This window comes from Mangifera indica, chromosome 12, assembly GCF_011075055.1.
Source record: "Mangifera indica cultivar Alphonso chromosome 12, CATAS_Mindica_2.1, whole genome shotgun sequence".
Classification (NCBI taxonomy): Eukaryota; Viridiplantae; Streptophyta; class Magnoliopsida; order Sapindales; family Anacardiaceae; genus Mangifera; species Mangifera indica.
The window spans coordinates 6,517,199-6,529,698 of record NC_058148.1 but is presented as its reverse complement, the minus strand read 5'-3'; the positions used below and the strand labels follow the sequence as shown (position 1 = coordinate 6,529,698).

At 34.4% G+C, this 12,500-nt stretch overlaps 2 protein-coding genes across 2 annotated transcripts; one reads left to right on the top strand and one right to left on the bottom strand.

Annotated features, from left to right (window-relative positions):
- The first annotated feature begins 313 nt into the window (after positions 1 to 313).
- LOC123230379 (protein argonaute 4A-like) lies at positions 314 to 5,286 on the top strand. The gene is made up of 22 exons (XM_044656568.1): positions 314 to 520; positions 608 to 809; positions 1,016 to 1,232; positions 1,322 to 1,458; positions 1,585 to 1,682; positions 1,771 to 1,868; positions 1,964 to 2,135; positions 2,225 to 2,341; positions 2,426 to 2,533; positions 2,622 to 2,684; positions 2,768 to 2,881; positions 2,979 to 3,144; positions 3,227 to 3,339; positions 3,441 to 3,578; positions 3,712 to 3,842; positions 3,965 to 4,027; positions 4,116 to 4,179; positions 4,261 to 4,372; positions 4,464 to 4,537; positions 4,620 to 4,714; positions 4,825 to 4,856; positions 4,992 to 5,286. Exons 1-22 carry the CDS (start codon positions 314 to 316, stop codon positions 5,165 to 5,167), a joined length of 2,697 nt encoding a protein of 898 aa, XP_044512503.1. The 3' UTR covers positions 5,168 to 5,286.
- LOC123193030 (ABSCISIC ACID-INSENSITIVE 5-like protein 2) lies at positions 5,284 to 11,257 on the bottom strand. Its single transcript, XM_044605788.1, has 4 exons — positions 11,062 to 11,257; positions 9,233 to 10,169; positions 9,067 to 9,138; positions 5,284 to 5,641 (listed from the first exon to the last, which is right to left on the bottom strand). Exons 2-4 carry the CDS (start codon positions 10,037 to 10,039, stop codon positions 5,561 to 5,563), a joined length of 960 nt encoding a protein of 319 aa, XP_044461723.1. The 5' UTR covers positions 10,040 to 10,169; positions 11,062 to 11,257; the 3' UTR covers positions 5,284 to 5,560.
- Between the last annotated feature and the right edge of the window lie 1,243 nt (positions 11,258 to 12,500).

Genomic DNA, 12,500 nt, shown 5'->3' with positions numbered 1-12,500 from the left:
CCAGCTGTGTTCATCTTTGTATGCCTGACATTTTTATCTTGTTGTTTTGTTTCAACAATTTTGGGAGATATATATAAGATCCCAGCTTGAAAATGTTACTCTTTTTTTATTTCTGATTCTCTCTTTTGCTAAATGTGCTTTGTTTTATGTTTTCACTTGTACTGCCTTTGATTTTTTTTCAACTTAAATCTAAAGCTCAACCATGGACTCACATCAATGGGTTTTCTGCTTGTTGTATGGCTGAACATTTTTGTATTAAAATTTCTGGGTTAACACATTTTTGTGCACTCTCTGGTTGAGCAGGTAGCAAAAAATGGAATCTCTGCCGCCACCTCCACCTGTTATCCGTTCAAACATTGTGCCTCTGCAAATTACCGAAGCATCAAAGAAGGCAAGAGCTCCTCAGCGTGTTCCGGTGGCAAGGCATAGTGTTGGACAAGCCGGGAAGGAAATTCATCTTCTAACAAATCACTTCAAAGTCAATGTCTCAAAGACAGATGGCCATTATTTCCAGTACAATGTATGAATGTCTCTCTCATTTTTTTCCGGAGATTTTCCAAATTTTTGTCATTAACTTTTAGCTCAAGCTACTGTACTATTGGTGCAGGTTGTTCTGTTTTATGAAGACGGTTGTCCTGTTGACGGGAAAGATATCGGAAGAAGAGTTATTGGCGAAGTTCAGAAGAACTATGCTTCTTATCTTGGGGGTAAACGTTTAGCTTATGATGGGGAAAAGAGCTTGTTTACTTTTGGTTCTCTGCCATCTATCAAGCTTGAGTTCACTGTTGTTTTGGAAGATATCTCCTTGAGTAGGTAAAATTTTCTGCATTTCAATAATACGTGCTATATAAGGACACTTTTGAGAACACGGTAAAACAAAAGTAGATTTGTTTGGATGCAGATTATGTACAAAAACAGAAAAAAATATTTGTAATGGGTCAAATACTAAAATCCCATTTCTTCTTATCTTTGTTTTAGCAATTGATTTGGAGGGTCTATTTCTGTAGAATTGGAGGCAGTGACGGCTGTGACAATGATGGAAGTGAAGAAGCAAGTGATCAGAAGAGAATAAGACGTCCATCCCGATCGAAAACTATCAAGGTCAATATCAGTTTTGCTGCAAAAATCCCTATACAATCAATTGCAAATGCACTAAGAGGTCAGGAGTCAGAGCATTTTCAAGAAGCTGTGAGAGTTCTTGACATTATACTGAAACAGAATGCAGCAAATCAGTATGTTCAATTCAATATTTTTGTATGCCATGGCTTAACTTGTTTCTCCTTTTTGTTTGTGTATTTCTTAATTTGGTTCTTTCTTTCAGGGGTTGTCTCCTTGTCCGGCAATCATTTTTCCACCAAAACCCAAGAAATTTCGTGGCGTTGGGAAACGGGGTTTTGGGATGCAGAGGTTTTCATTCGAGTATTTGCCCTACACAGCGAGGTCTGACTTTGAACATGGGTAAGTTCAAGTAGCTTTACTGAAATTCTCTAATACTCTTTTAGCTTCATTTGAATTGATATTTGCAGATGTCAAATAGGGCAATTTTTTTTCCGCATTTGACATCTCTGTCTTTGTTTGGTGCAGATGTGTCCACTACAATGATAGTAAAGCCAGGGCCAGTGGTGGACTTTCTCTTGTCGAATCAGAAAGTTGGAGATCCTCATCAGATTGACTGGAAGAAAGTAATCAAATCTTCCCATCAATTTTGATTTGTGTTTGATGAAAAAAATGTACCTTGATTTGGATCTTGATTGAATTTGACACCCCCAGGCTAAGAGAATGCTGAAAAATCTGAGGATAAAGGCCAACCACTCTAACATCGAGTACAAAATCACCGGATTAAGTGACTTACCTTGCAGACACCAAATGTTAGTTCTTGATCTTCTTTATCAGGTTCTGTTCTTTTCCTTTAGAAATCACATGTTTTTGTTTTTTGCTAACTATGATGTTTGACATCTTCTAGGTTTGAGTTGAAACAAAAAGGTGGAAGGCAAGTGAGCAATGAAGTCCAATCTGTTGAGATAACTGTCTTTGATTACTTCGTAAATCATCGTGAAATTTCCTTGCGATATTCAGCTGAATTTCCTTGCATCAACGTTGGGAAGCCAAAGCGTCCATCATACTTGCCTCTAGAGGTGATCGATCGATAAATCAACATCTTTAGGGTATTCATTTATTAAAAAAGGTACAGTATTGCAATGTATATGCTGTTTCTGTCATGTAGCTTTGCACATTGGTCTCCTTACAGCGCTATACAAAGGCATTGACTAATCAGCAGAGGGCTACACTTGTGGAGAAATCAAGGCAAAAACCAAAAGAACGCATAGATGTTTTGCACAATGTAGGTTCTATCTCATTTACTGATACAATTCCCATGTCATATGTAATCTGGTTTCTGCATTTAAACAATGGCCTTCTATGGCAGGCACTGAGGACTAACAACTACAATGCTGATCCACTGCTTCGTTCGTTTGGAATTTCAATTGATAATCAATTTATTGAGGTTAGAGGTCGTGTTCTGCCAACCCCTAACGTAAGTGGCTAGCTAACTTTTCCATGTATATTACATTGTAAGTATTGATTTGCTTCTAAGTTATTTGTCTTTTGAATGACTAATGCAGTTGAAAGTGGGAAATAATCGGGACTTCTATCCTAGAAATGGTCGATGGAATTTCAACGACAAGGTATTGATTTTTCCATGTCCTGATGACTGTATCACACATCAATTCAATGATTTTTGACAGTAATACACAATATATTCCTGCAGAAACTTCTGGATCCAGTAAATATCAAAACTTGGGCTATTGTAAACTTCTCCGCACGCTGTGATAGACGCATCCTGTGCAGTAGTCTGCTCAGATGTGCAGAAATGAAAGGAATTGTGAGTGCTTACTCTCTGGAATCTGTTTCATCAACCTTTTTCAGTTGCAAAATCTCCCACATCTTAGACTCATTTTTCTCAATTTTTCGTGATATAGAACTTAAACAATAGGTTTGAGGTTTTTGAAGAGACTCCTCAAATTTGCAGAGAGCCAATTCCACATCGAGTAGAGAAAATGATTGAAATGGCTAAGTCGAAACTTCCTGATGCGCCACAGCTTCTATTGTGTATTCTTCCTGAAAGAAAGAACTCTGAAATATATGGTTCGCACATTTTTTTATATTTACCTTCATTCCCCTACAGCTACAGTTCAGTTAATACTTACCAGAACTGTTTTAATTTAAGGTCCATGGAAAAGGAAATGTCTTGTGGAGCTTGGAGTTCCTACACAATGTATTGCACCAACAAAAATCAATGACCAGTACATTACAAATGTCCTGTTGAAAATTAATGCCAAGGTGAATTGTTTGTGATCATAATTATGTCTTCGTTGGCTGCTTTTGTTCTGTATATTCAACTTCTATGCCTTGAACTGATTGATTTTTCCCAATTTCTACAGCTTGGAGGAATGAATTCCTTACTAAAATTGGAGAATTCTCCTTATTTTCCTTTGGATCATAAAATTCCCACCATGATTCTGGGAATGGATGTTTCACATGGCTGTCCAGGCCGCTCAGATGTACCATCTATCGCTGCGGTATTACCTGATTTTCTCAAATCTTTCTGTGTTTAACTGCAAAACTGACAGTGACACATATTTTCTAGATGAGAAGCCATGTTATTTTGACACTTTGTTGTCCCTGTGGTTACATCTTTGTTAAATTTTTAAGGTGGTTAGTTCCAGAAAGTGGCCATCAATTTCTCATTACCGAGCTTCAGTTCATACTCAGTCACCAAAAACTGAGATAATAGCTAATTTTTTCAATCCTGTCTCTGATACAAAGGACAATGGTATCATAAGGTGAAGCAAAAGAATTTCAGTTGTTTCTTCAATCTTCAATTGTAACTTTGTATACTCATCATTATAATAAACCTACTTGACAACTTGATTTTGGAGGCATTCTTTCTGTTCTATGATTTCAGAGAATTGCTAGACGACTTTTATACTTCTTCTAGGCGGAAGCCCGATCAGATCATTATCTTCAGGTAGTTTACCAGCATAATCTAGGAGGTATTTTTTCTTCTTTGCTGTTTTCTTTAGCTTATCAGTTGATTTTTTTTCTATTCATTTTAGGGATGGAGTAAGTGAATCACAGTTCAATACGGTCTTGAATGAGGAACTACAACAGATTATTGAGGTATTCAAATTTCTTTTCCTGCCTTTAACTTCAAGAAAATACTACTGTTGTTTGTGATTGTAATCAGTTAATCGTTTCCAGGCCTGCAAGTTCAAGGATGAGAATTGGTCTCCTAGGTTCATGTTGATTATAGCACAAAAGAATCACCATACAAAGTTCTTCCAACAAAATGCACCAGAGAATGTTCCTCCTGGTTAATCGTTTGCCATCTGAAAAAAAGTTAGCCGAAGATCTAGCAATTAATTACCAAACAATAACCTTTCTCTTTGATTACTTTTGTGCAGGTACCATCGTTGACAACACTATTTGTCATCCAAGGAACAATGACTTCTACCTGTGTGCCCATGCTGGGATGATTGTAAGTAATGTTTCTGCTCTATGTTTTTTGAAAGCATATCCGAGAGGCCAAAGATTATGAAGTTTACTTCTTCTGTATGCAGGGCACAACTCGACCAGTACATTATCATGTTCTACATGATGAGCTTGGTTTTACTGGAGATGCCGTGCAAGAGCTTGTGCATTCTTTATCATATGTGTAAGTTTCATAGAAATTGTAGAAGTTAAATGCTATAAACGTTGCCTGGTCAATGCAATTTCAATTTTTGTTTTCTTCAGAACTAATACAGCCAGTTCTAAATTATGCAGGTACCAAAGAAGCACCACAGCCGTTTCACTGGGTAATGACTCTCTATCTCCCTCCCTCTTTAGTTTACTTAATAATTGGTGAAAAAGACATGTTCTGAATCAAAATTTCAGAAGATTCAGGATTCTGTCTATGTTGCTGTTATACTAAAATGTTTGTTTTCATGCAGTTGCTCCAATATGCTACGCCCACTTGGCCGCAGCACAGATGGGACAATTTTTGAAATTTGATGAAATGTCTGACGCATCATCTAGTCACAATGGTGTCACAAGTGCTGGTGCTGCTCTAGTTCCTGAAATGCCGAGGCTGCATAAATATGTCCATAATTCCATGTTTTTCTGTTAAAAATTTCTGCTCAATGTACTTCTGTTAAAAGAGTTTTTGCTGGGGGAGATTACGAATTTCTATGTTACAACTCTACTATTACCAGTTTGGTCAAGCAAGCGATGAGATCTTTGAGCTAACAGTGAAATAGACAAACTATATACTGAACATTTGTAAGAACTCAACTACATTGTTGTTTTGAACAAATCTAAAAAGACTTAATGGTGAAAATTATAATGCAACTGATATCACAGATACGTTGTGACAAGAAAAACCTCATAGAGGCAAACCATCAATGCCAGAAGCAACAGATTGCAGCTTTACAACATTCAGACATAACTCGCTTAGCTTTAACTAAACAAGACAACTTGAGACACGTCATATCTACAAAACTATCCCACAGAGTAGAAGATGTTAGAATGAGGCTGATGTCGTTCTGCGAAGCTGATACTTTGGCTCGGGTGGCATAGCAGATGGCAACAGCTGCTCAAGCTCCTGCAAGAAAAATCTTTTCTCAAATCCGCATGATACAAAAAGTGATACTTTTTAAATATAGCAATGTAATAAACATGATGACCACAATATTGAGAATAGTTTATTTAAACAAACAACAAAAAAATTCCAAAAGGGATGAAAAGAAGTTCAAGATGACACTGAATGCAGAAGAATTCTTTAAGAATGGTAGGTGTATGAACACAAGAAAAGATCTCTCAAGCCACCAGGAACACAAGCACCCATAACTTTGAAATTCAAATTGGCTTTAACATGGCAAAATCATACAACGAGAACTGTCATGAGGCTACTAAGACAGATAATTCATGTTAACGCACAAGCTGAAGCCCAAAAATTATTACACTGCAAAATATATCATGGTCCACAGAGAATCAGATTGGAGTGATAAATAATTAAAAGTAAGAACAAAATAAAAATAAGAAATATCTAAAATGTGTTTAGGCAACTGTCATATCTCAACTAAAACTTGATCTTAGTTCTAATAGCCCATAGATCCTCCAAAATGCAAAAATCATAGACTCATTCTAAATTCCTCCCGCAATATGGTGGATTTCTACCTCAACCAGTTTGAAAAGGAAAATATAAGCTTCCCTTAAGAATAAAAAGACAGACAAGCTTTTAGTTTTATATAGTTGAGCAGACAGAATTTTTTATTTTACATAAGCATTTATCTGATAAACTTAATACTTTCTTCACAAGAAGTTTTGTTAACTTAAACTTTGACATCAGTTTGAGCCCTCTTAGCTAGCATCACTCTAAACAGTATTACTGCCACGTTAACTGAGACAGAGACTCTCCACCCTGAACTGGGATGATTGAATGGAATTAAATAATACTACAATATCTCATATGTAACAGAAAATGATGTTAGGGCTAGTTATTCTGTGAAGTACTGATGTAGGACAGGTGCTGCCGCTAGGGGGATTTCCCCAAAGACCTAGGAAAGAATCTCTGATTGAGCTAAGGCACTGTGTCAACAGCATCAGCATCAGTTCACAGCTGACTAAACTCAACCCAACAGAGCCATAACCCATATCAGTTGTACAAATACAAAAATTGAAAGAAAAAAATTACAAATGAAACTAAAAGGATTACGACTTTATGTAATGTAGCAATTTGGCGGAATAGGAAAAAGTCACCACATCCTTGCATATGTTGAAGTTTACAAAGCATTTACTTGCTACAGAAGTTATAACTACAGCAAAAAATAGCCCATTAGCTTGTCTTGCCCATTAAATACAAACACATATATAGATATTGCACTCTGATTTAACAGTGAAGAAATAGATATGGACCAGAGACCACTTTGAAGACAAACATCCCTAAGGAGAGGAAACTGCACTACTGCACTGTATAAAGACAGCCAAAAGCCTCTCTATGAACCACAACTAGCAAATACGATGTCTAACTGTTGTTCATGCATAGTCCAAAACTTGCAAAATGATTGTGAGAGTCCTTGCACTTAGCGAAAAAGCATATAGATGTCTCAATATGATATGACAAAAGGTGAAACAAATGCATCGCTTTCTCCTTGAATACCAACTTATTTCATGAGCCATAATCACTTACTTCTGTTTTCCTTTATCAAAAAAGGGCAAAAACAATTATAACATCCCAACATCTCTCACCGCCACAAATTGAAATCACTGAAAATACCTTTTTTTTAAGGACACACAAAAGTAAATATATAAAAGAAGAAATTTTCATCTCATTGAGGCATAGAGAAAACAGACAATGAGAAAGATTAACGTTGATCACGTTGAACTCATCAGTAATGAAGAGTGATAGTGCCACCTAGATTATAAAGGTGCATGACACAGAAAATTGATGGGTAGATTAAAAGACCAAAATAAATTTGCTATCATCCAAGTGGAACATTCATGAATCTTTCGAGAAGAGATTAAAAAAATGAAAGAAAGAAAATTCATAGGAAAAATGAAAATATCAATTAGTTAAATTAAGTATAACACTGGTACAGGTACCCAAGACTTTGATGAGAATAGCCTAAGTTGGATTACTATAGTATTATCATGAAGTACCCAGGACATTAGTGAAAAAATATTAAATTAGTCAGATCAACTGAGCTTCATCCTATCTAAGAAAACAATAGCAGTCTCAAACATTAAGCAAATGGAGAAGAAACTAGACATGCTTTTATTGCACTAAACCAACAAGAGAAAGAACTTTACATAAAGCTTTTTTCAGGGACTAGGAATATAAACAGCCAGTCGTCTCAACATTAGTAAACTTCCGCCTAGATCTAAAAAAGGGGCAATAAACAGCAACTTAAGAAAATCCAAGACAGGAGAAAGTGGCTAAGATTTCAAGTACAGGGTTGCCTATGCCAGTGAGCAAGACACAATGATTACATTTGTCAAAAATAAATTCACTGGCCATAACTCTCTATGATAGCCTCTACGCAGAAAAAACAGCTGAGACAGGTAATTCAGAAGAAAATGTAGACAGAACCTCAGCTCAACAATAGGATCAAGCTTATGCATGCATTTTAAATCTACTGTTCAGAGAAGAAAGGAAGGACAATGGCCAAGAATGTAAAGTAAACTAAAAGCAATTGAAGTGATATAGTTTGAACTTATCCACCACAGAAGTACAATATAGGCAGTTGAAATTCCCTAATCGTATAATCCCTTCACCTACCCGCTACAGAGAAGAAAATTCCTTGGAGCTTCTGTAAAGAACCTTCTTCAAATAATTTTCATTTTCCAATTTCTTTGCCAATAAACACAAGAAATAGAAAATCTTCATAATTGTATGCCAATAGAAATAGGTCTGTAATTGCTTTTTTCAAGAAGAAACATGAAACAGAAATTATAAAATGAGAGAAAAATAAAGCAGTAATCTACCACTAAAACTAAAATGCATAACAATAAGACAGAACATAACTTTGAAAACAACAAAACCTATGCCAACAGCAGCTCAGTCATTATCAATAAAGAAGAATTAAGTATCATGATTTGATATGGTCATACAAAGTATACAGACCAATATAACCCAATGCTATACATATGAAATGATTGAAAATAGATACCACCAAAATCAAGCCAAATAACAGATCATTCATGCACCATTGAAAGTCACAATTCTCATGCATCTATGGGAGCATTTGAAATAATTCATGACACTTTAGTGTTTGTTTGCAACAAAACTGCGCACAAATGTAAATCAATTTTAAACCTAATACATACAAGTTCTCATCTTTGACAAAACAATGGATAAATAAAGAAGAAGATATGACAATTGCAAGCACAAAATCTATTCAAACTTGTTTTCATCAACTTTGAGGAGGAGACAGAGAAATGCTGATTCCTTTGGAGACTGCCAGGAATTTTATAAAAATAAAAGCAAAGTAAAAAAAAAAGAAATCTATCATATTATACAAACCCAACCTTCCATTTCCTCAGCCTTTCATTTTCCTCTTCCAAACGAGAAACTTTGTTCTCCAGCTCGTTAGTGTATGCCTGTCCAGAGTAGACGTTCAGTCAAAGGAGAACAAGAAGAAAGGACAAAACTGAACATCATCATTCATTTGAAAAACAAGAACTGAAAATCAACCTGCTTTCTTGCTCGTGAACGTGCAGCAGACTCCCGATTCTTTATCATCCTCTTTTGCCGCCTCTCAACAGTCTTCTCAATTATTTCTTCAGGAGTGCCTCTTTTCCTCCCAAGAGTCTGTATATCTGATAATGTTCCCATTGAAGGTGAAGTTAAGGACACCTGGTTATCAGAGAACGAAACATCCATTATAGCTCCTGACCCCATGTGCAGTGGCTGTGGTATAGGCTGGCCGGACATGTAAACTCCCATCATACTTTGTTGTGACTGCTGATATTGTGGATGTTGGTACTGCATCCATTGACCTTGGGGAAATTGTGGCGTTAAATTTTGATCAATGCCAACAGGACCACCGGTTTTTTTGTCCGTAGATGCCTCAGCTACAACTCCTGCTTTCACCAAGAAATCCTCCAAAGTCATCTCCCCTAGAGTAGGCTGCCGTTCTCTAGACTTCCTTTCCCCACTATTTTTGTTCTGCTGAATGTCTCTCCAAACCTCGTCAACTGTCTTCTTACTTAGAGCACCAGTTAACGACAGACTCGCCTGATGTTGCAGAGCAGTTTGATTGGCTGATGCAGCACCCTCCATTTCCACACTCATAGACTGGTTAGCCTCAACTGTCCAAACATTCTTCAGAAGTTCATCAAGGTTCATACTGGTAAGTGGCTTTCCCAAATCACCCAACTGATTTTGGACCTCATCAAGTGTGAGACTGTACATCGAATTTTGCCGAACCAACGGTTGAAACTGAGTCTGTTTACCACTATTACTACCATCACCTTGAGACCCCATTGTCTGAATCCCCATTCAACAACATTCACTGGAAACAGTCATTTCAAGATAACAAATTCCAACCCCAAAAATGATAACACCAAGCCAAAACTTGGCAAGGAAATGACCAGAATCAGAACCTTAAAAGCAGCCCAAAAATCAGTACCTGAGAAGACCAGTTCAAGGTTAGGCCACTAATCCGTTCAGATCATCTCACTTCAGCTGATCTGGAATTATATTTATCCTATAACAGAATTTCACTTGGAGGGCAAAAACATTCCATATAAATTTTCATTTAAAACAAATTTGAATATGATTAGAAGGGTTTTTCTATGCATGCAAAGTTACAGATTAATCATCCCTCATTCAAATTGATTGAAACCCTAAACCCAGAATTAAAAACAAAAGACATGCAGAACTAATCACAAAAATTAATAAAAGAACTAATAAAAAACCGTTAATTGCAGCAGAAAATCCTCTAAATGTGATTGAAAAAAGCGATAACAGATTCTTAGAAGGTCAAGAAGATCCACGTCAACTCAGTCTTCGAAAAAACTTAAACTCAGAAACCGTAAACCTCTCTGCATGACAATCCAATTAATATCTTACAAAGGGTACAACTTTACAAACACAGAATCTAAGACAAAGTGCAAATAAAAGTTAGATAAGTAAATCTCTTGCATGCAAAACCAAATGGTACAAGAACAAACTTTCATTAATCAAAAGCCTTAAAACTCAAAACCCAGATGCAAAAACACCCCAAAAACACAGCATTACCATAATCCAAGATCAAAAAACAGAGAAAAAATTGCATGAACCGAATTATTTGCTTAAAAATCAACATACAAGCTTAAAAAAACTATCATATAACAATCCAAATGAAATGAAAATCAAAACCCACATCAGATCAAACTCCTTAAACAAAATAAAAATTTCCCACATGTAAAACTGAGTGAAAGAAAACCAAAAAAATTATAAACATATTTTGTAACAGAGTGAGTTCACAAACATGAAAAAGTTGAAAACTCTACAAATATCAAACGGAAAAAAATGCTTACTTTGTGAGTTGAGAGTGTGAAACTGAAAAGATTTGAAGTTGAAGGGGTTCAAAGAATGTATTGAGATGAAATCATCAGCACCATGTTTGATTGTATTTTTTATTTTTTTAATATATTCTTCTTCTGGGCATTCGAAGAAGGACAATAGGAAAAGAAACAAAACAGCAACTCCCAACACCAAAACCGTATGCTTAATATTTTATTGCTTTATAAAATTAGAACTAAGTGTTTTAATTGGTCCATTTATTTAAACATTCTTAAAATATATATATATTTGCACATTAAAACTATATTCACAATTTTTATACACAAAAAAATAATATATTATCATATGATTAAAGTTATATTCAAATCGAATCTGTTTCAGCTCGAGCTCGAGTTCATCGCTAAATTTTTCAATTAAAAATTTAGATACAAAATGACATTATTTTTACTAATATTTATTAAAACGACGTCATTTTAATAACAAAAAACGAGTCAAGCTGAATTCGAGTTTGGTTTTCACGAGCTCAGCTCGAATCTAGCCCTACATGTGATTTTATGTTATTTTATTTTTAATTTTTAACTATCTAATCACATGATGATATGTCATTATTTATACACAAAATTATACACACAAAACTATTATGAGATATAATGAAATACAAATAGATTATTTATAATATTATTAAACATAAATTATTACTATGTTTGGGATAAGCAAGTAATTATAAATAATTATTTTGTTTGATTTGAGGTAATAAAATAATATTAAAATAATATTTTACTAAAATATTATGAGATATAATTATTTTTAAATATTTTTATATTATTTATTATGTTAATTGAAAATAAGGATAATAAAGATATACCTCTTATATTATTTTCATATCACTACTAGTAATAGAATATTATTATAAATTGTTATTACCTAATAAAATAATTAAAATAAATAAAGTAATGTCAATAATAAAAGATAAAATATTAGAGTAATTTTTGTATACTCCAACGAAACGTTCCCTAAGTATGTATATTTATATATATAGATTATGTATCATTATATGATTAAGTTACTTTAAATTAAGTATAAAATAATATTTAGTCACTTAATAATAATCAATTATATATTCAAAATCGTGCACATATAATATTATTAAATTATTCAAAAATAAATATAAAAAAAAATTTTTGTTTTCACTATTTTAATAAATAAACTTTACAGAAAATAAAAAACTACAAAACCCTTGAGTAAAATCAATTTTCTAACAAAAAAGGAAATTATTTTTCATAAGCAAAGTTAAGACACTTTTTAGGTTATTAATTAAAATAGTCGTCTTTTTTTGCTTTTTATATACGGGTAATCTTTTCTTTTTATTATATAAATATAACTATTTTTTAATTTAATTTTATCATTAAAATGAGAAGATCATAAGATTTAAGATTGGTCGGATAGATTGGCT